Below are 24,030 nucleotides of genomic sequence, written 5' to 3' on the forward strand. Positions count from 1 at the left end.
CAACTTCCCGAAGGGAGGTTCCAAAGAGGATGGAGAGAGGCTGTTCATATTAGTGATGGAGGGCAGAACAAGGAGCAATGGTCTCAAGTTACAGTGGGGGAGGTCTAGGATGGATATTAGGAAAAAATATTTCACTAGGAGGGTGGTGAAGCACTGGAACGGGTTACCTAGGGAGGGGGTGGAATCTCCATCCCTAGAGGTTTTTAAGTCTTGGCTTGACAAAGCGCTGGCTGGATTGATTTAGTTGGGATTGGTCCTGCTTTGGGCAGGGGGCCGGACTTGTTGACCTCGTGAGGTCTCTTCCAGCTCTATAATTCTAGTGCTTTTCATATACCTTAGACCATGTCACTTGCACACTGCCTGCTAACTCAGCTCCACCAAGACGCGTTATAACAATCCAAACTTCAGAGCGGCTTCAAACAGCAACTGTTCTCTGACTTTTTAATGCAACTTGTGATAAAAATGTGTCTCATTCTCTCTCTCATTCCTGAGATGAAAGTTTCTTCTGCAGTTACATTTGTCTGAGGTGCAGGACAGGCAAAACAGTGCTAGACTAATGGCGGGTTTAGTGTCCAATCAATCAGAAGCCATTAGCACTACAGATAAGATCTTTATACCACTGGAGAGCTGGGGAATTCACCCTCTTCCCGAGTAAGATAAAGAACTTGTCTCAGTCCCCGGTGGGTGCTGATCCTTTAAAAAGGCACTGAGATGCCGGCAGCTCACGCCTAGGCCCCAATTAAACACTGATGAATGCCCAACCAGTTTGGCTTTCCTCTGTGTCAGTGTTATTAAAATAGGCATTAGATTGATTAAAAATACGTTGAGTATTTAGACTTTATGAAATGCTTGTTGGATGTTGCATGTACTAAGCTCACCTAATATAACCTAATAACATGGAGTACACGTTAAAATATTTGCATTGTAGCCCTCTGTATCTGTGTAACTCACCAAACAGGAAAGAAGCATTAACTAATGTAAAGGCTGGCTTCCTATTGTAGGTACACAAAAAAAGGCCCACTGATACCAAACGAGTGAAACTTAGAATCATAGAATCATAGGACTGGAAGGGACCTCGAGAGGTCATCGAATCCAGCCCCCCGCCCTCAAGGCAGGACCAAGGTCCGTCTACACCATCCCTGACAGATGTCTATCTAACCTGTTCTTAAATCTCTCCAGAGAGGGAGATTCCACCACCTCCCTTAGCAATTTATTCCAACATCAAAGGACAAAGACTTTGTTCACTTCATTCCTCCTCCCATGAACCCTAAAAAGAATCTTGACACACTCCATGCAACTCCTTTTGGGCAGGATCCTCGATTCAAGGAACACGGGTCTCCCCCATGAAATCTGTACAGCATAGGGTGAAAGCACACAAGACCAGATTCTACTGTCCGTGACACACTTTCCAGGGCCATGAATTTGTTAGAATCCTGGATATAGACTCTATATATCCAGGTGCTTTAGGAGTTCACACTTGATCGGTGAAATCTATGACTAGAAGTCACAACTAGTGTGAGATTTTGACCCTGCTTCATACCAGTCTGCCCTAAGGTTGATGCTCACACTCCGGACAGCTTGACAGCCATCTTAACCTTTCGGTCAGGAAAGCTGACTGGAGATTTAATGAGACAAAGTGGGTGAGATAAGACCTTTTAGTTAGTGAGAGAAGCTTCCGAGCTTACAGAAAGCCTTTCTTCAGGTCTTGGGAGTCTACTCCAAATGCAAGGTGGAACAGATTGTTTAGCACAAGGAGGCGACACATTTCAACCCTAAAGGCAACAATGCAGGCTTACTAGCTGTTCGGATGCAAACGGGACTTACCGCATGTGAACTGCTCGCAGACAGGGCTGCAGCAGATGAGAGGCTGCTCTGATGATTGGAGAGGGAACTAGAAAGACACATTTTAAAGGGTTAATCAATAAAAACGAAACTCTACAGTCTAATCCTGACATTGCTCACACGTCTCAAAATATTTTTTAATGTTTTATTATTTTTTAAACACTAAAAAGTTATTGAGATATATGGAAACCCTGTTCTGGGATTAAAAGCAACAAAGTCAAAGAGCTTCTTTCAATGGAGAATGGCAATTAACTACACTCCTGTCTGTTACAAGAAAGTAATTGTGACTGATGTGGAAAACGCTGCTCATTAGTGCTTGTCAAAGTAAAAGTTTCTTAGAGAAACAGAATCCCTTTTGAATTCAGCTGCATGACACTGGCCCCACAAATGCACATTACAGGGTATTAGTGGGGTCGGTAACACCACAACTGTGCTAATAGTTTCAACCCCCTTCAGAAAAATGGGGACCAAAAAAGAGTAGATTAGAAAGGGTGAAATAAAAGCAGGAAGAATATTTGGCATTTGGACCACCAAAAGGGAATTCCAATATCAAACTGAAATCACATCCCCAAGCCTCTAATTCCATTTTAATTACTCACAATATGCATAGGCAACACTAAATATTACCTCACCCACTTGGTCAGTCTTACATAAAAATCATTCCAATTATGTTTTTAAATATTCAAACAATAAAATTCTGGGAATCAGACTATGTTAAAGAGTCAATTACACAGAACATAAACTATAGAAATTCTAGGTAGAAAGTGTGAAAAGATATAGGAAGAATAGTGAGAAAAATTATTCAAATAAAAATAAAGAGTAAACAATAGGCGTTTGCATGTATCTGTATCAGATTAGGATTCTGGAGCAACTTCTAAGCTTTCAAACCTTCACTGCTTTTTAGGCTAGCCTTCACTTTCTGAATTAAAGACGACAAACTTGACTGTCAAAGTACACATCATTTGATGGGATTATTTAAAGGTCTAAATCCCTCATCTTCTTTACAAAGGAAAAGTCTCGTCTCTCCTGCGAGATGCAGAATTATAAAAGGACAGAATTCAACCTTGAAATCAACCAAGGATGAGATCAGCTCCTTTTGGAAGAGTCAAAAGCTTGTTTCTCACCATCCGTGGTTCACATTCTTTAGGACACTTCTCAGACGCAGACAATCCTCAGAAGCCTCCTTGCAGAAGTTAAGGAAAGTAATCCACATTCTTCCTGCTAGATGTGAATCTTCTGATGCCACAGCAGGAGGCATTTTGGTCTTCCCAATTCCTACATTTTAGGCAGCCACTCTCGAACGACTAACTCTAACTTTTTCAATTAACTCTTATTTCTTGTACTCTATTGTTTGGTTTTCCCCACCTTGAGTTAGACGGTCCCACCTCAGCCAGCACAACTCAACTAGTATCTTCAAGCTCCTTTTAATCTTTGGGGACAAGGCTCAAAAACTGTATCAACCGTGGAGATGGACTCCTGTAGAGTGTCTACGTTTAGGGATGCCAACAACATCTCTAGCACCAGCTTTTGGCAGCAGTCCTGTTCAAGCCTTCTCGGTAGGTGGCTAAAGCTTGGTCATTTAAAAAGCCTAAGGCCAACAGCTTCACCTTTCCTCCCACCCCACACCTATCCCACCCTAGCAAAATAAGGACTGAGCAAAATAGGGAGCAAACAAAACGTGAGCACCAGAAAAAAAGCCAACCGTCCACAACTCTCGCGCCTACACGCTCCCTTCAGCAGTGTGGCATTAAGAAAGCCCCACTCATGTCGTACGGGGCAGGAGGGACAAGTGTCCTGAACATGAATACAGATATTTTCTTTGGGGATGGCACGAGAAGCACCAGTGATGTTTATAACCAAATGGGAAGTGGCTAGAGAAGGGAATTCAGGACCAGGCTCTTTGGCGCATGACCAGGAAAAGGAGCAGCATCCTTTTCAAGCCAATTTCACTACGACTCTTGGTGCCTCCCTCTCCGTCAGGAAGAGGAGAGGCTGTGACGGAAGGAGGGAATGGGTTCGGTCATGCACAGGTAGGCTGGGAAAGGCACACTCCCCACTACTGAAAAGACTCTGACTCAAAAGTGCCTGCATATGCAAGTCAGCTATGTGCTTGGAAACCAGGCATCACTGTCTTTTCAGATGACTCCAAGTCTGCTCCACACCCCAATGCCAATTTCTAGCCAGGCACTTAGTCCGTAATTTGTGGAGCACTTTGGATCCCTGTTGGATAAGAGATGGTAGAGATGGAGTCTCGGGTGAAAGGAATCATGCCAATTACTTGAGGAATTTAAAACTACTCAACACTGGCTGTCCAACAGGACATGACTATGCACTAGCTGGGAGAGACACAAAACCCATAAGGTCCTGGTTCAATCCACTGCTAAACTTGAGACAGGCAGTGGTTTGACTTAAGAGGTCACCTGTCTGAGAAAGAAGTTTAGTAACGTGCAGTGGGACGCAAACAGCTGGGGTAAGAGCTGACTGGGGGTTGACTGAACTCCCCAGAGCACCAAGCGGACAGCTCACATTTCCTCAAGGCAACATCCTAGCAAGAATGGAACCAGGACCACTCAGCCCCCAGCCCCAGCGGAGACTTTTTTTTATTTTAAAAATGGTGACAGTCCAAGATTTAAACATCCGCAACATTTAAAAATGGTCAGAAGAAAAACTGCTAAAGATCTGGATATTACTACGCTAAACAGCCAGCCAGCTCAACAGCCGGTGCTATGGACAAGGTGGCAGAAAAAACAAGTGAAGGTATGAACATCTCATTTGGAATCCACTGCAGCAGACCCTTAAGTCTAATATTGCTGTAAAGTTCTGAGATTCCCAGAACAGAGATCTGTGGGCACAGGATCACTGAAACGCAGTACGTAGTTCACACATTCAACCAGAAACATTAGCCTGGGTCTCTTACACCTGTCCTAGTTCAGGTTGAAACAAGAGAAGGGGCCCCATTTACCTGGAGTCACCTGGTGCACTGACCCATTTCTATTCTGCGCACACTGCCACTAATCCCAAATTGAGCCCGCTTCCCTTTGTCCTCCGACTGTACCTGCTTAACTGGGAGAGTGAGCTGCTGGCCAAGTCACTGGACTGGGGCAAGCTGGGTAACGCTGCGGTGGGCTGTGGAGCTGAAGGCAGAAGCGAAGCAGTGGTGGGCGCCGTGCTAGGGAGAGGCCCCGCTGCAGGTAGCGAGGGAGAGGTTTCTGTCTTAGACGTTGGAACTGATGAAGTAGCTGCAAGTTAGAAAAAGCCAATCAGAGGAAATCCAGCACACACAACCCCACCTGTTTGATTCAGGAACAGAGTACGTCAAAGGCAAGACAGCACATTCCAGTCCATTTACCAACGAGTGATGAACTGGTGCCCATGACCTAGTGACCCACTGGACTCGGCTACTGGAGTAAGTTTACAGACATGCCATCTAGTACTTGCCTTTTGCAGGCCTAGGATTTCCAACGACAGATTTTTAATGAATGACATTTCTTTATTTACCTATTGTCACTTTCCCCCTCACTGAGTCCAATCTTCTTCCACATCAGTTTTAACTCCTGTTCCCCCCTTTCAAGGACCTGCCCAATCTCGGCCTACATCTCTGTTCCTCTCCTAACTGTGCCACTACACTCTGCCAACACAGCTTGCCTTGGGAATCCCACGTCAATCTCCTCGCACAACCCTGCGCTTTTGCTCATGCCCAGAACACCATTCACAACCACGATACGGCTCACTTATTTTGAGTAGGTGCCCTCCATTCCTGTTCTCTCTCTCACTCTGAGTGGTTTTGCTCACTCAGATTTCCAGCATAATGGCTTTATTGGTCAAGAGCAAAGAATTCTAGACACCAAGTCCAACAGAACATAATAAAGGAGATAATGGCTCGTATGTAACTAAGGTAATACCCCGCACATCTTTCAATTCACTCATCTTCCTCCCTCGTAACACTCTGCTCTTCTTGTGGCACCTAGTCTAACTGGAAGTGTAAGTGTGATAAGGATCTGTTGTAGTTGCCTACAGGGGCTCAGGCATCTCTATGATGCTGCAGAAATAAAAAAATACTCTATTTGTAAACAAGATTATGCGGTTTTGATATTCCTCTAGTGAGTTTCAGAGGGACGGAAATAGCACACAGAGCTTACTGGTTCAGAGCGGCAGGGAAGCATTTTAATAAATGGTTTAGAAATATCTGGGAAATGCTGACAATGAAACAAGCTACTAACATTTCACTGACCATTTTCGGTGACCACACAGATGTCTAACGCGGCCTTCTTTTACCCATCTGTGACGGGGTGCGCCAGCCCCTCACTGGGGAAGCCAAGCCTAACCAGGCTCACCGGGTTGAAGACGACCCACCCCTGAAGCCCTGCTGGGCATGGTTGGACTGCAGCCCAGGTATGCCAAGGAGGTACTGCCAGAGCTCCAGGAGGCGAACTGCTAGTGGGACCAAACCTGGAGACCAGCCAGCAAGACACTGATCTGGGCAGAGGAGCTGGAGGAAGGACGCTGGAAGGAGTCCAGTGGAGACTTGTAGGAAGTAGCCCAGGGCGGGAGATTGTATCCTGAGGAGCTCAGCATGTTGCAGAGGGAGTCTCCGCTGGGCTAGCAATGGATCACACCACTGCTAATAAGGTCCTGGGCTGGGACCCAGTGGAGTAGGGAGGGCCCGGGTCCCTCTCCCCGACCCACGGGACCTGCACCAGCTGCTACCAACTTTGCCTGCTAGGCCACACTGCCCCAGCGAAGAGGGCGTTTGCTACAGACTCTGGCTATTAGGCTGCACTGCCCCAGAGGGAGGGGCGTTTGTTATTGACTTTGGCTACTAGGCCACACTGCCCCAGCAAAAGGGTCGTGGGTTTGGAACAGCAGTTGAGTTATGGTACATGCGCGGTTAGGGCATGGATTCAAGGACCCCCGGGACTCAACAGCTCCCCGTGGGGGAAGGACGAGCACACCACCCTCCATGACACCATCCTAGAGAGATGGGAAATGCTGAGAATCGTTCTACTCCACCACCAGTTAAAAGTCACCTACTTACTTCAGATGTGTCTTTCCGGGGATCACTACGCTGTAATGTTAAGCTGAAGGAGTATAAGACACTGATGTGATTATCCTGTTGAATCTATGCCACTGTGGTGTGACGTCTCGTGAAAAACGTCAACTGCAATATGGAAAGCCAGACGTTCTCAAACTATGGTTAAACCTCATTAGCCCAGCACCCTGGGAACCTGACCAGTGCCGAACCAGAGAATTTGCCGAACCACAGGAGGTCAATATTGTCTAGCAGCATCACCAACACTTCCATGGCTTGCTGGGCTCTTAGAAGACATTTAGGGGTAAATTAGAGCTAAATAACAGCACAGAACACGGAGAGCCAGGACTCGGGGCTGTAAACAAACTTTATGGGCTGCAGGACACTTGGCCACATCCATGATAAGCGGACATCTGGCTCACTCAAATCATGCCGGACCACGGATGTTGCCGGGACCAGAGAGTTTCAACCTGTGCTGGTTAAAATTCACAAGCAGGTACAGTGAACAGCCACTTGCTGCTACAATTCAGCACGGTGGTTACTCCTTTCCTGCTACTCCATGTCTTTTGTAACTCACAGCTTGTGAGACTGCCCTGAAGAGTTAGTTATTAAACTGGACTGTAAAATACAAGAGCAATGAAAAGACTCAGTCTTAAGTGTCCACAGTACAATTCGGATATGTGCTTGGAAGATAAGCATCATTGTCTTTCCATGTTTGCTGTTTTGTTCTATCTCCTGGAGGCTCCCAATCAGGATCAGGCCCTCCCCTTGTGTGGGGCGCTAGACAGACAAACATTAACACTGACTGCCCTCCAGATCGTACAGTCTGTTTCCGATACTCACAGTGCTTGGTTTCAAAGAGAGGGGAAGGTGATGAAAATCAAAACATGTAGTAACAAATAAAAACACCACTACTTGATGGTTCATGGAGATGCCATTGAAAACAATAAGACCAGCTGTTGCTGACAGACACACAAGCCATTGCTGGTTGGCTGAATGCTTGTTCGGGTCACAGCAGAAATGGCTCTTGAAAGGGGTGTCTAAAGGAGGTGGTAGTGATTATCCCTAACGATTTGGAGACGGTGCCGCATGTGTGAAGAGTGGTACAGAAGCTAATCACTGGCATCCATGGCAGAGGAGGAAGCAGCAAGGATGACACTAAGGGCACGTCTACACAACAGCAGAAATAATGTCGAGCTGGAGGACTTCTTACTCCAACTCCTGTAACCCTCATTTTACCAGGAGCAAGAGAAGTCGAAGGAAGAGTGTTCATCCTTCGACTTCCGGCTGTGCAGAATGTGCCGATAGTCGAATTAAGATCGTTCGACTTAAGATATGCAATTGACACAGCTGAAATTACATTTCTTAATTCAACTTTTGCCCTGCCCTAAGAGGCAGGCCAGGAAAATCAGAGGGGTCTTGACAGGGAGGACAAGATGCTTGAACAAGGTGTGTTCAGAGCAAGAAAACCAGGTGAGAGAACTGAAGAGAGAAGTGACACAGTTAGGGGAACAGGCAGGAATACAAACCCAGCAACCATACTGTGAAAGGACAAAAGGGGCTGGGGAAGGTATGATGGGAGAGGTGGTGATGGGAGATGATCAGGACTTGAACTAGAGTTTTAACAGCAGGGACAGAAAGAAAAAGGTCGGAGTTTAAGAGTGTTAAGGAAGAAGGGTTTGAAAATAGCCTGGATATGTAAACCAAGGGTGGGAGGTGTCAAAGGTGATCCCCAAACCTTTGTGACAGAAGGCAGTGATATTAACAGAAACCAAGGGCTGGAGGTGAGCAGAGGGGACTCTATATGAGCTAGACACTAGAAGAATTACATTAATTTAAGAGCATCCAAGTTAATGAAGGATCATTTATTTTGCACAGCAAAGAACTGGAAACAAAAAAAGGAGCCAAGTGGGTCTGCAGAGAACTTGTAACTTGGGAGATGAACAAATCCAAGAAATAAGAAAGCAGGCCACTCCACTACAGAAAGGCAGCTTTCACAGCACAGCTCACTGGGGCAGCTTCCACTTGGACTGTCCACTAATTCTTGAACAGAACAGTATTGTACCAGATATTTGGAAAGCAACAGATTCAAAGGTGGTAAATCGGCAGACCCAGAAGCTTTTTTCATCTTTCAACTGAATTTTGTGCTGATGAAAACATTCCAGGTGTGCAGATGTGGATACCCAATGCCTCACAAAACATGACAACGACGGAGTGCTTCAAGGGCAAAGTGCTCTATTTGTGATACCAACCCTGGGGTGTTTTTTTGAGAGAGTTGTATACCTTCCCAAAGTTAGGATAAGCTCAAGGTGCAGGGTCAAGTGGGGGAACTTTACAGGAGATCAATTTGTGCTGCTGCTACCCATAGAAAGTACACAGACATGCTCACACACGGCAGAAAAGCATTAGTGTTCTGATACTTATAGGAATTCCAGGATGCGAGCTACAGGGGATGCCACCAGTAATACATGAAAAAAGATTAAGCAGAAAGGCCACATTCTGTACATCAGCATGGATTTTGCTCTACTTCACAGACAAAGTCCTCCAGCAGAGGGAGCTCATTAGCCAACCTTGTTCCCAGACATCTGCTGCAACACAGACGGCTGGCTGATAAAAAAACATGAGAAAACAAAGTTCCATTCTTTTAGAACTCAGTAAGCAAGAAGAAAACAAGATGATGATCTCTGTTCTCCAACTGGAAAGCTGGAAAACTGGTAAGAAATGCCTGATGGACATGAAGGGGAGCATGAGAATTAAAAAAAGAAAAACTAGGAAATCCCTTCCAACTCCAAGATTGTTCAGTGTTGCATGTCTGGGAGCAGAGTTGATACAACGGATTCAACATTTCCTTGCTAGCCAGTAGGCAAGTGAAGCACTCACAGGGGAATGGCTCACTGGTGTCTTGCTCGTTCAAGAACTGAAGGTCTGTCAAGTCAGTTTCAGGAAATTAAACGACAAACTCTGGGGAAATGATGTCACTGCCTACCAGAAAAACAGACACAAAGGTGGGTGAGGTATTATTTTCTTCACCTTATCTGTGCTACAGGTTGAACCTCTCTCTCCAGCACTCTCATCCAGAAACAGCCATGGTCCGGCATGATTTGAGTGAGCCGGATGTCCACTTATCATGGGTGTGGCCAAGTGTCCTGCAGCTCCATAAAATTTGTTTACAGCCTCCAGTCCTGGCTGTCAGGGTTCTGTGCTGTTAGCTCTAACTGACCCCTAAATGTCTTCTAAGAGCCCAGCAAGTAGTGGAAGTGTTAGTAATGCTGGTAGACAATATCGATCTCCCCTGGTCTGGCAAATTCTCTGTTTCAGCACTGGTCAGATCCCGAGGTTGCTGGACTGGAGAGGTTCCACCTGTAGCATCTTGGGACTGACAAGGCTAAAACAATACTGCATATTTGAAAGCAACAGGACAGTTTGGGAACTCCCACCAAAAGGGCAGGAAGTGAGGCTAAGCAGTTTGACTTACCGAAATGAAACTGGGATTTGTAAGGAGAATGTTGAGATGACAGACTAATTAGGACTCTCTGAATGAGCCTCAGCAGCTAGCTGGAAGGAAAAAAACCTAACAGCCCGCCAAAACTGAGGACCATCTCGAAGGCCCAGGAAAAAGCAGCAACTGAAATTTATCTGTAGCTCTTAAGCCCAGCACAAGAGCTAAAAGTCACCTCAGGATTTCCTGGTCCAAGCTCACTTCATTTGAGACAAAGTATTGTTTGACTCGCAAGGAGTTGACTCTGACCCAAGATATAATCCTGTCCTTAAACATGTTCCTCTGTTCAATTCAGAGAGGCTATTCGGACTGTGATGCAGAAGACAATCAAGTTGCAAACAGGACCTTGTTGGAGAAGCACGGGTCCCATACGAAGAGAGGCTAAAGCAATGGGGACTTTTCAGTTTGGAAAAGAGGAGACTAAGGGGGGATATGATAGAGGTCTATAAATCATGAGTGGTATGGGGAGGGTGAATAAAGAAAAGTTATTCGTTAGTTCCCATAACAGAAGAACTAGAGGACACCAAATGAAATTAATGGGTAGCAGGTTTAAAACTAATAAAATAAAGTTCTTCTTCACACAGCACATAGTCAACCTGTGGAACTCCTTTCCAAAGGAGACTGTAAAGGCTAGGACTACAACAGAGTTCAAAGAGGAGCTAGATAATTTCATGGAGGTTAGGCCCATAAAAGGCTATTAGCCAGGGGATAGAAATGGTGTCCCTGGCCTCTGTTTGTCAGAGGCTGGAGAGGGATGGCACGAGACAAATCGCTTGATCATTGTCTTCAGTCCACCCCCTCTGGGGCACCTGGTGCTGGCCACTGTCAGCAGACAGGATACTGGGCTAGATGGACCTTTGGTCTGACCCAGTATGGCCGTTCTTATGTTCTTAAGCAGCGGTAGTGGAGAAAATAGAGAAACAGCAGAAGTTGGGACATGGAGCGCACGCTAATGCAGGAACTTGTCATTCCGTGCACTTGCTTCTACACAGTGCAGATGGTAGAAAGGGAGCCAGAACCTCCTCTCCGGAAAAGAGAATCTCGACTTGTCGATGGATGAAAGAAGGGAGCTAAAGCCAGAACGGATGAACTCTAGAGTGCAGAAGCTGAAATGAGTGTATGGAAGCAAGCAAAAGCACTGAACGTATGAGCAGACATGCAGGCAAGCAACCGCAGAGAAGAGGATGTGCTAGCTGCACACAATCTGGCAGAGGCAATACTTGCCATCACTGTTTCAGATGTTGCAGCCCGTCGGGGGTCATGCAGGGAAATCGCAAGAGAGCAAAGGCAAAATCGGCACTGTACCTGATCTACCCGGACAGCCTATATTGATCATTGAACACCCATGCTACATCCCAGAGTTCCCAATTTAGGATATGTCTACAGTACAAGTGCTACAGCTGGAGAAGATGCAGTACTCCAGTTATGTCACTGTAGTATAGGCACTTGCTACAGCAACAGATCAGGGTTTTCCCCATCACTGCAGTAAATCCACCCCCTCGAGGCAGAAATTGACGGAAGATGGCATGAGGTGAGCATTTCCCTACCTGCATCGTGTCCTTCTGGACAGCAGCCCTTTTGAAGAACAGGCAGAGAAGATAAGGAGAGCACTGCAAGTTGCAGATCATAGGATTAAGGTGAAAGTTTGTAAATGTGACTTAAGACAGAGCTCCATTAGCTGGAGTAGTGGTACCTGCTGAAGGTTATAAGATGGATCCAGCTGACAGTGACTCTTCATGCCTTCACAACCAACCAACCATCACAGGGGAATTCTGTGAGCTTCTAGGCTTCCTCATCTATTATCAAAGATGCATTCAAAACTTCTCTAGAATAGCAAAGCCACTGTATGACCTGTTGATTGTTTCACTGGAATCAACATTGTCCTTTATGGCTCAGAAAAGGAGAAGCTGAGGGGTAAGGAAAGGTATCTAGACAGCTACCTTCTAAAAGCCACATCTGGACTGAGCATCGCCAAAAAAGTATTAAAACAACCGACTGACTGCCTGATACAGCCACCAAGAACAGCATATCCTGATTTTGCCTTATCCTTTATGTGGATGCTTCTAATAAGGGACTACATGCAGTCTTGTATTACTGTCAAGAAGGTAAACAGAGTAACTGGGTCTGGGTCAAGAACATTCGTTGTTGCTGTTAATGACAAATTCAATGACCACTTTCACATACTCTGAATCTTTCGCAACTTACAACTGCCTGCTAAACTAGACTTTTGCTTCTGCCAGACCATAGCATACAGATTGCAAAAATAGCTGATTTCAACTTCAAAGTTGGGTATCTAGGGCAATCCAACATGGAGCCAGATACATTATCCAGAGTGCCCCTTGAGATGCTTAAATACATGGCAGAATGCATGAGACACAAGCAAAGAGGTCAATGCTGTTGTACAGTCCCTTGGATCTGAATTGCCCTGAGATGGACCCTTTCGTAATCAAAACGGGGGTTAAGCAAGGATGTGTTATAAACCCAGCCCTGTTCTCCATCTATTTAGCAGTCATTTTGGTCTTTGATGAAGACTGCCTCCCCATGGGTGGTGACATTCTATACAGAATGGATGGATGGCTCATTAATATTTGATATCTTGCTCAAAGTCTAAACTCCTCAGGGTGTCCAGTACTCTTCAGTATGCTGATGACTGTGCCTTCCTCACACACATTGAGAATGGCTCCCAGTCACTTCCTTGCACAAGCTTACTGAAGCCTAGGACTCTCAATAGCGAGAAAACTGAAGTGCCCCATCGGCCTGCATCAGGCCTTGCATGTGACTGGCCACAGATCACCATTGAGGGGCAGGATTCCGAGATAGCCAAGCACTTCCGCTACCCCGGTAGCCAATCCTTTCAAAATGCAAAAATCGACAGTGAGATAGATCCAACACGGAATCCAGCGAGCAAGTGCTTCCATTGGGAAACAGCTCAGATGTGTTTTCACAGACCGTGACCAATGGCAGGAGACCCAGATGCAGGTCTGTAAGACAGCTTTTGTTCCTAAGTTCCTTTATGGATGAAAACCTAAGTGACCTATGGACAGCACCTCAAGTGTCTGGAGCAGTGCTATCAACGAAGCCTCCGGAAGATCCTTCACATCAAGTGGCAAGATCGCTGCACTAAAGCCAGCAATTTCTCCAACGCTAATGTCACCAGCATTGAAGCAGTAATCCTCATGAACCCACTCCGCTGGGCTGGACATGGTGTACGGATGCCAGACTCTCGCCTCCCAAAATAAGCCCTTTCCTGTCAGCTCACTCAGTCAGAGACCCCGCGGTGGTCTGAGAAAACATTACAAAGACGCACTGAAAGTGTATCTAGGAAAATGGATGTGAACATCACAAGCTGAGAGGAGCAAGTCACCAACTGACCTCAATGGTGCCACATCCTCCATCAGGCAGTGGCCCACTTCAAGGATAAGCGCCTTGCTCTCGAAGCTGAAAAGAGAGAGAGAAGGAAGGAAAAAAAGAAAAGAGCTTTCTCCCAGCAGGCAGCTGGCTCACCTGGAAATGTCTCTCTCTACTGTGGGTGATCTGTGATCCCATGATCCGACTCCTGAGTCATCTCAGGAGCCATAGGTAAACCTGTGGTAGAGATCATCCTGGAATCAAGGGATTGCCAATGATGACGATGGATGTACAAAGATGATAAGCTATATTAGTCAGCTGCTGTTATTACCACCTCTGACAGCAGAAGGCACCTCTCCATGGGTATTCAATTCACCATAAAGCCAATTTCAAAAGATCTTTTGAGCTTCCAAAATGAAAATCCAGCTGTTGCTAAAATTCTGCATTAAGGCAAGTCCTTAGGGGGTAAAAAACAAACAAAGAAAAGAAGACAGGGGGACGTGGTAAGATCTCCAACCTGATGTGTGAGTTGTGCCACTGCATCTGGAAACAGATGGAATACTTTACTTTCTCTGCTTTTAACTGTCCTATCATTTCTTGTAGCTATTGACAGCCTTTTCTATTTTATTTTTCAAGTAACAGCAGTTTCTTTTGTAACTTGGTTTTCCAGTAATCAGTCTTGCAAGAGATTGGTTTAATTGGAGACAGATGAAAGTGAAGATCAAACATTATGTTAAAGACTGTGCTAGAGATGGGAAAGTGTAACTGTGTACACAGTTAACCAATAAGCCTGGGCTCATCGGTTAATCTTCAGAGTTATATGCAGGCTCCCGGTATGCACAAGGAACCGGCTTAAAAGCGGGCTCCTCGTGCACACCAGCTGCTAGGGAGATGCCTGTCGTTCATCACGTAACCGCTGAAATTTTCAGCAGTTATACAGATAAAATGCATTTTAACATCCCTAGTCTGTATGGGTGCATCTACACAGCAGGGCTTCAACTGAAAGAAGTTTCAAAATGTGGTTCCCAAAAAACGTGTTCATCATGACAATGTCCAACATTTTATTCTGAAAGCTTTAGCATTAATGTTTCAGTTTCACATCGCACACAACTCCATATCACCCAAAGGACAGTGGGCAGGCAGATCTCTTCTGCTAGGCTGAGAACTTGGCCAGAAGAATCAAAGTCAAGCTGGAAGTTCTCCCTTAAATCATGTCAGCTAGACCTAAAACTGTACACAAAATGAAGCTATAGAGTTCTCCCCTCTATATATTATATGGATGTTCACCACATTTGACCACTGGCATGGCCTTTAGTTTACCTACAAACTCTGCATGTAGACCTGGGTACCATAAAGATTAAGCTGAAAAATGATAACAGCAGATGAAAGAAGCTTATGACCTGGCATCAAAGTGTCTTTAAAAAATCAGCTGCTTGTGGTAAAAAAATCACTATGATCAGAAAGTACATGTTGTTGCCTTCCTGCCCGGTGACAATGCTTGTGCAGAACCTTCCAGAAAGGATGACCAAGAAAATTAAGATCCCATTGGGAAGATCAGAGTCACACGGTATTCAAATGGAATGGAGATAGTCCAGTCTACAAAGCAAAGGGCAAAGGATGGAAAAGGAAGGGCTAAAAGGTCTTCACCTCCATCTTTTAGTTTCCTGTGACTTCTTGTCCATGGATGTAAAACCACTTTTTAAAACACCACCACCAAGGCAAACACAAGAGACCAAGGCAAACTGGCGCAACAAGAGATTAAAGTGAGGACAAGCATTTGGACTGCAGTGATTATGAGCAGGAGAATGAAGATGAAGTGAATTATGTGATGGTACCAGATACTGCCCAAAGTTCAGAGTCTATGAATTCTGAGGTAGAGGCATTTCACCGACGATGTGACTGACCCGTGAACTTAGAAACTGCTCACTAGACTGATGTAACATTTGCACCAGCCACTGAAAAACATGAATGCCAAATTGAGACTATGGAACCTGAAACCAGCAGTGCACAAGAGGGCAGATCACCAGAACAATCCACCGACATTCAAGGCCATTCCGCTAGAAAAAGAAGAGCCACACAGACACCAATATATGAACATTTAAAGACACCTACTTATCTGTGCCTAAACCCAAAGAGGGGACTAGTGACTAACACTATTTGTGATAGAAATGTAGCCATGTAACACTATTTGGTTACCCTCATGTTTGTTAATGCCATACTAAATGCCTATTTTTGTCCTACTGTCTAGCCAACACTGACATAATTCTGGTAAAATGATATTGACTTATGACACATCTACTGCTCTAAATGAAGCTTTTTATAATGCTGGATAGTTTATGTTAATTTAGTATGTTCTCTGAACAGTTTGCCATATGCCCAGTGGCCTGACGTGACAAGGTTTTATTACTGCTCACACAGAACGGTCATTTCTTCACTTTTCTGTTCAGCTGAAGAGTGGAACTAAAACTGCCACACATTTTTCTGCTGAATATGAAAAACTGAGGAGAAATGCATATCTTTCCACCATCAGTACCAGAACTTGTGACAGGTGAGAGACCCAAAGACTCAACTGAGAATGAAAGTTACACGTTTGTCCAACTTGCAATCTTCTACCAATAAATCAAATAATGGACTGTATGTTGTACATAGTTAACAGAAACACTGGGGCATTACAGCAGCTTTCAAGGGAATATCTGGCTTAGCTGTGCCCTGTCCCTTTAAGGGCTGGTGCTTTGTGGAGGGAGTCAGAGGGGACCACGCTTGCTACAGATGCAGTGGCCTGTGCTCTGAAAGACCTGAGCAGCTGTGGGGCTTGTGCAAACTGCATGTTTATTTTTTGATACCAAGTTTAAAACTCAACATTTTCAGCCAAAAACTAAACAGGGAAAGTTGTACAAAACCACAAGCTATCAAGGATCACAACTGTATGCATTCTGAAGGGTGGGGGGAGGTCAGAAAAATAGTTCTCTATATAATGGAGCTTTATAAACTTACAGTCAAGAGTTGGCTGTGTTCGAACACCACTGTGCCCATTCTGTAAACAAAGGAAAAACAAATGAGTAAGCCGCCTGACAGAGGTGGTATTAAAAACCCAACGTTTCAGACATTCAACAGGCTGCTCATTGCAAAACTTTATATTCTTTCCAAACCAAAAGTCAAGAGGGATGTAAAATAATCAAGTGCCATTCCTTAGGTAGGTACAATGTTTGAGAGACATACCCCAGGCACAGGAGTAAAAGTGAAACAAGAGTGAATGAGTGATGGGACACGTGAGAAACTGCTGTCTCCCTGGTCTAATAGAACACACAACTCAACCTAGGCAAATTACAAAGAGAGGGTAGAACTCCATTGGGAGATAGGGTTTCAAAGGAAACCACTGTTTCTCAGATCATTATGGTCCATAGACGTGGATGCTCTAGGTTTATAATTGTGAGCACTACCGCACAGGACTTGGTTCAGAGAGTGATTGAGCCATTAAGTTACAGAGACCAGAACATAATTATCTTTGAAATTGTTGCAAGGAAATCCTATGGAGAAATACAAACATGTTATTGTCATCATTCAGGATTCACAGTTTTATAGATGCCAAAGCCAGAAGAGAGCATGGTGATCATTTAATAACCTAACCTCCAGTCTAACACAAGCCAGAGATCTGCCCCAAAATAATCCCTAGAGCAAAATCTATGGCAACCTTCAGTAAGTGGTTCCCAATGGTTCATTATCCTCACTTAAAAATGTATGCCTTATTTCCAGTCTGAAGCTTTGACTTTCAGACACAGGATCCCGTTACACATTCCTGCACTAGTCTAAATAGTCTTATCAAATAAGTACCTAAATTAGGAGTATACAAAGACCATAATCACATCATCCCTTAACCTGCTCTTTGGTAAGCTAAATCCACTGAGCTCCTTGAGTAGATCACTATACACATCTTTTCTAATCCTTGAATCATTCTTGTAGCTCTTCTCTGAAACTGCTCCAATTTATCAACATCTTTCTTGAATTGTGGACATTAGCTCAGGACACAGTATTTTAGCACCAGTCCTATCAGCACCAAAAAAAACCCGCAGAGGTAAAACACATCACACACACACACACACACACACACACACACACACACACTTACTTCTTTGGCTACAACTTCACACTAGGAGTTCACTTTCAGCTGATTAGACAACATGATCCTCAGATGTTTTGTGGAATCATTGCTTCCCAAGACAGAGTACCCCATCCAGTAAGCAAGGCCTATGTTTTTGTTCCTGATAGTTTTCTGCATTAATACACACTTTGCTTCCTTACACACAGTTTATCAAGTGATCCAGATCGCTCTGAACCAGTGACCTATCCTCTACTGTTTACCACTCCCCCAGTTTGTATTTTATCTGCAAGCTTTATCAGTGATCACTTTATATTTTCCACCAGGTAATTAATAAAACTGTTCCAACAGCGTAGGACAGTGGCTTTCAAACTTATTTTGAGGCCACCCAGTTGAAGAAAATTGTTTATGTCCACGATCCAAGAGAGCTCGGGATGACGGATTTGTGATGTGGGAGACGGCTCAGGGCTGGGGCAGAGGGTTGGGGTGCAGGAATGAGGGCTGCAGAGTGGGGCCAGGTATGAGGGGGACTCTGAGCTGGGGCACGGGGTTGGAGTGCAGGAGGGCATCAGGAATCTGGACTAGGGGTACAGGCTCTGGGATGGAGCCAGGGTTGAGGGAAAGTTCAGGACCAGCGCAGGGGATTGGGGCACGAGCTTACTTTCGGCAGCTCCCCATCAGTGATAAGGCAGGCTTCCCGCCTGGTCTAGCGCCGGGGGCCACGGTGCACTCCAGAAGTGGCCAGCAGCAGGTCCAGCCAGCTTCTAGGAGGAGGCCTGCAGGCACCAACCCCCTAAACCCCACGTTGGCTGGTTCCCAGCTAATGGGAGCGCAGAAGGGGTGCTCGAGGTGAGGGCAGCACCCGGAGCCCTGTGGCACCCCTACCTATGAGACAGATCTGCCACTGACCATTTCTGGGGCAGAGCACGGTGTCAGAACAGGTAAGGACTAGCACCAATAGTTTTCAAAGTGCAGGTCACAAGCCAGCGTTAGCTGGTACCAGGGCCTCTGGGTGCTGAGCAAGGCGACCCAGTGCCTTATGTTCCGTAACTGGGCCACTACGCACATGTTGAAAACCACTGGGGTAGGACCAAAAACCCATCCCTGCCAGACCTCACTAGAAACATACCCTCTCGATGATGATTCCCCATTTACCCTTACATTTTTGAGACCTATTAGTCAGTCAACTTTTAATCCATGTAATATACGACATGTTAATTTTACATTGTTCTAGATTTGTAATCAAAATGTCTCCCTGTGCCAAGTGAAACGCCTCATGGGAATCTATATATATTGCATGAACGTTATTGTCTTTATCAACCCAATGTGTAATCTAATCAGAAAAAATACCAAGTTAGTTTAGCAGGATTTTTTTTTAAAGAAATCTATGTTGATTGGCATTAACCCTCCTTTAAGTTTTTAGAATTTGAGTCCTATATCAGCTACACCACTATCTTGCTCTGGATCTATGTCAGACCGACAGGCTTATAATTACTCAGGTCAGCCTATTTACCCTTTTTAAGTAAGGACACCACATTAGCTTTCATCCAGTCTTCTGGAACTGCCCTAGTGTCTTCCCAAAGACTGACACTAAATCACTAACAGCCCAGGGAGTTCCTCAGCCAGCTCTTTTTAAAATCTTGGCTGCAAGTTGTGGACCTGCTGACCTTGTGATCTTTAAAATACAATGTGTATGGTCTCTAAATGTGATGTGTATGTTTCTCTTTAGTTTTTTAATTAATTATTATTTATTAAACTTTAACACTGTGGTAGCATCTGATGGCCACAACCAGGTCATTCCCTCTGCGCTATCTGCTGTACAAATGTAATAAACAGTCTCTATACCAGAGTTATCCTGGTCAGACGATATGGTGGCCACACAATATCAATTTACTTTTTAAAAACCAATATGGTAAGTTTCAAGAAGGAGTCAACTAAAATGAGAGTGTTAGCTAGAAACAGACTGAAAAGCAAATTAAATCTAAATCCATAGAAACATCAAAGGTCTGCATACCTGAGGACCAAAGGGCAAGAAAAGCAACAGCAAAGAACCAAGTTCAGGGGATGGGAAGTGTCAAAGACTCCTTTTAACCAGTCCAAGAGATGTTAACAGAACAGAACATCCTCACTGTTAGCCACTGAAGTCTCATAGCATCAGTACTATTATGGAGCTTACAAAGAAGCAGATCTACTGCCGTAGTATATCAGTCACACCCAAATCTGTCAGTAATTAATTCAATCTTTTCAATATTCAAGGTCTCTGAAATCTTCTCACCGTGACTGCAACAGAGGTGGATTCCGATGGAGCCATGGAGCTTTGGTATGCTATCCTGCTATGCACAGAAGTCTGGTCATAGGAGGAAGTTGTTGTTACGGGGCTAGTGCTCTGGGATGAGCAGGTCAAACTGGAAGAGGTGATGGCAGAGGTTGTGAAGGTGGACTCCTGTACTGTATTGGATATTGGCAAAGAGGTATTCAAAGGATCACTGAAAAAAGTAAAAGTTATTTACCACCTTGTTAAATGTCATTGCAGATAACTTCATGACATTACCAGCTCCTGTACAACCATCTGGAACTGGATACCCATTTGCTCAGCTAGAAACTGGCCACATTCTGGTTTCCTAGCATATCAGAGTTTAATGTGAGCCCAGGCAAAGTTACTGCGGCTCTTTGTTCAGAGCCACCATCTGCAATGAGCAGCAGGGACCATTCCCCTTCCCAGGACAACAATGTTTTCTCATCCCATGTTCCATTCTTCCTCCCCTCAAAGAGGCTAGCTATGAGAATTATTCTCCTGGCTAGAATTAGCGTTCTACTTTATAAGCGATTTCTTAGGATTTTAAATTGTAAGGTTTAATTCACAGGGCAGACACCATATCTTGCCATGAGTTTGTACCAGAACAATGGGGTCTGATCAGACTGAGGCCTCTGGTCAGTACTTTCAGTGGTTTGAGATTTCTCACAAAAGGTACTAAATAAGAGGTATTATTACACAACTCAGTACTGCTAATCTACAAGACCATTTACACACACAGATGAAGATTTGTTTCCTGCTCCTAGATCCGGGGTGGGGAACCTCAGGCCCTGGGTCTGGCCCCCGACACTCAGGGCTCCCCCCAGCATTGGGGAGCCCGCACTGGTTCTCCAGTCTGCCGACCATGTGGCTGGAACACACAAAATACTAGCTTGGGCTTCCCTCTGGTCCCTCTGGTGTATGAGGGGACTGTGGGGAGTAGCCTTCTTAGTCAGGGGCCATGGCAATGAGGGTTGGTTTTTTTTTGTTTTGTTTCTCACTTGCGTGTGGCCCCCGATTGAATTTTCTGTGGGTCAGTGGCCCCGACCCCAAAAAAGTTCCCCATCCCCGCCCTAGATCTTTCTAAACTCCTTACAATTGTCACCTTTCCAGTATTGCTTGAGTAACATCGGTCTTAAAGCACTTTTTAAAAACTAAAGTCCTTCAACATATACATTTTCTTGACTGTGATAGAGATATTACTGTTAATATAGTGACCACAGCAAGTCATATTTCACATCTTGGATACAGAAACTAGGTATCCCTCCATTTTTTTAATCCAGTCTCTTTCAAGCTCCCATATATCAGCACAATGCTGCAATATTTGCTCTGCAATGTTTTCAAGGTTTGTATTGGCTTTTTTAAAACAGCTAAAAAGGGTATGACAAACTGAAGAAATTATTTTTGCAAATCTTCTTGCAAATTCTTCATAAACTTTTGAAGGAAGATTTTATACAGAAACAAAAGAACATTTGAAGAGTAAGCATACTCTTGGGTTGCAATGTCTGCATTTCCTTTATTACAGGAAATATTAACATGCTAATGAGGGATTTCTGCCTACCTCAGAGTCTGGCTGAGCTTACAGTGAAGTCAAACCTCAGTTTATAGTGTCATTCTGCTGACAGAGATGGACACTGTGATGCATTTATCTCTGCTGGGTCGATTATAAGAAAAGATGGGCTAGGAGGGAGCCAACCACTTTGGGAATCAGCATATTTAAAAATGATCAAGCAACAATGTGGAAGGCAAAAGGAGCATTAAGCTCAATTTGTCCCCCCACTCCCAGCTCCATTCGAACTCCTCTCTCAGAATGTTTCTCTAGCCATCAGAAAAGGGACCTCCCTGCTCTCTGGCACAAGAGACCTTGATCTACGCATGCCTTTTTTTAGTGCAAGAGACCACCACAGGATGTGGGAACGAAACTCTTACGTACTTTACAGGTTTTGAGTACAAGCTGTTGCTGGACACCTGGCTGATATTCTCATTGCTGGGGGAAGACCCAAACTCTGGGAGAGAAGGGTCTGACCCAAACTCCAGAGCTCCAAACTGGACATTCAATCCCGTCACGTCAGCTGATCCAGGCATTTCCACTGCAGAGGCAGGGATCTGAAAGTAAAAACAAAATCCTGTGTCTACATGGTTTACATATGAAAAAAAAAAAATCACTTGCCAGAATCACCTTGGACTCTAGGAAACGATAAACATACAGAACACAAAGTAACTAACTTGGCTGCAAGCTCACAGCCTTGGCTTTTAACCTGTATCTTTTGGTCACTGCAGCTGCTTCTCAGATGGCGTTGAATAATTTTTCTTAATTAGAATCCCTCCAGCTTAAAACTTAGTTGGTCCCTACTTTTTGGGGGCCTAAAAGATTATGTGCCACTATCCTCTGTGCCTACCCCAAAGAATATTTTGTTTGACTCATACAACTCCCCATCACTAGTTAGTCCAAAAACACTCAGAAAAGGTTTTATTTCCACATAGAGCAATCAGATATGTGCTTGGAAAATACCACATCACTGTCTTTTGGACTATACAAATCACCCATCTTAAAATTCCTTACGTGATAACTAGAAGTGCAGCAGGACTGCCCTACAAAGTTTCCCCTCATTCCCACATAAATTAAGCCTATATTTGCCTCCGGTGTGTTACCCACCTTAGAAGCTGGGGGTATCCTCCGTTTTGGTGGTTTGATCTGTTTCTGCTGCGTTTGATGGGCGGACACTGCCTGATTCTCCATAGCTATACTGGGAAGCTGCAGCATTTTGCTTGTAGCCGTAGAGCTGTCTACGGGTGATGGTTCTCGGAGTTTTACTTGGGAGGAGAAAGACTCCAATCCAGGAGGAGGAACAGGAACTGCCTGCGTCTGCTGTTGCTGTCGCTGGGTCAGCTGGCTGAGAACTGGGGATGGTTCAGGCTGGGATTTAAAGTCTAGCCAGCATTTGGGAAAAGAAAATAATAATGGTAGCATTAAAGTCTGCTCCCAGGGCTTTTATGTTCCATTTCTGTGTTGTAGTTAAAGACTCAGTGCTTCTATTCACCCTTTCAGAGCTACTACTGCAAACTGTGCGCAGACCCAGTCAGATGTCACCACATTCGTTCACATGAGCTTCAGATTTTGAAGATTATTTTTGCAACCACAGAGCCTGGCAACTTCATTTTCCTCTTTTTAAATTAAAACAGATGCTAAGGATAAGACTATATGGCAATTTTTATAGGGAATTATGCAGCTATTCACATGGCCATACCAGCTGCATAATAGCCAAGTCCCTAGCAGTAATGCTGTGTATTATTTTAGCCGGATCCTGCACCACTCCCCAACGTGAGGGTCTGTGTGAAAGTGGGGCTCAGTTAAACGCGGAAAATGCAATTCACAGCAAAAGCTAACACTCGTGACTTTTGGACAATCTTTGTCATGTTAGACACACTATAATTAGATGTTTTGGTCTTCCTGATTCTAAGGAGGAGCCTTTCAAAGGCTCAAACAGGATTTAGATACTCAGCTTCCACTGACTTGCAGTTTGAGTTGGATGCTGAACTGCCCTTTATAAATCCCCTCCACAATTTTTCAATCTTAGAGGACAAACTTATAATCAGTTACTCAAAACATGGCTCACAAACATAAAAGAACATTGTAAGTCACATGATACCAGTTTCCCATTCTTGCTAGCTATTAAACTACATTACAAAAAAAAAAAAGAGAGCTGAAAACACATGAAAATATTTTTTTAATATTACTTTATGTGATCAGTGTGGTAGCTACCACAATGGCTGCTTCTATACTGGCAAAAAAATCAGGATCTTTAATTCTTTGCAGCAAGAGTACCAGTGGAAATGACAGCACAGATACTGCTCAAACAATTCTTAGCACTGTCTTTTCAAACCCCTGCCCAGAGAAGGGTCTATGTAATTGTGAACTACTC

General features: G+C 44.5%; 1 protein-coding gene and 3 non-coding genes across 10 annotated transcripts in view; all 4 read right to left on the minus strand.

Moving 5' to 3' along the window:
* The window catches only part of UBAP2 (ubiquitin associated protein 2), a 150,319-nt gene that overhangs the window by 27,226 nt on the left and 99,063 nt on the right, over positions 1-24,030 (minus strand). For all 7 annotated transcript variants that reach the window (XM_075932779.2, XM_075932781.2, XM_075932780.2 and 4 more), the window contains 6 exons: positions 22,764-23,038; positions 22,041-22,213; positions 20,090-20,300; positions 16,713-16,752; positions 4,898-5,081; positions 1,825-1,891 (listed from right to left, as the gene is read on the minus strand). In XM_075932779.2, the coding sequence (XP_075788894.1) occupies positions 1,825-1,891; positions 4,898-5,081; positions 16,713-16,752; positions 20,090-20,300; positions 22,041-22,213; positions 22,764-23,038 (950 nt within the window). The remainder of the gene's footprint in view (positions 1-1,824; positions 1,892-4,897; positions 5,082-16,712; positions 16,753-20,089; positions 20,301-22,040; positions 22,214-22,763; positions 23,039-24,030) is intronic.
* On the minus strand, positions 3,901-3,982 carry LOC112545785 (small nucleolar RNA SNORD121A). The gene has a single exon (XR_003089330.2). It is a non-coding gene; the product is annotated as a small nucleolar RNA SNORD121A (small nucleolar RNA).
* On the minus strand, positions 7,507-7,585 carry LOC112545784 (small nucleolar RNA SNORD121A). The gene has a single exon (XR_003089329.1). It is a non-coding gene; the product is annotated as a small nucleolar RNA SNORD121A (small nucleolar RNA).
* LOC112545783 (small nucleolar RNA SNORD121A) lies at positions 22,554-22,639 on the minus strand. The gene has a single exon (XR_003089328.1). It is a non-coding gene; the product is annotated as a small nucleolar RNA SNORD121A (small nucleolar RNA).

Source organism: Pelodiscus sinensis, chromosome 6, assembly GCF_052426305.1.
Source record: "Pelodiscus sinensis isolate ZL-2025 chromosome 6, ASM5242630v1, whole genome shotgun sequence".
Classification (NCBI taxonomy): Eukaryota; Metazoa; Chordata; order Testudines; family Trionychidae; genus Pelodiscus; species Pelodiscus sinensis.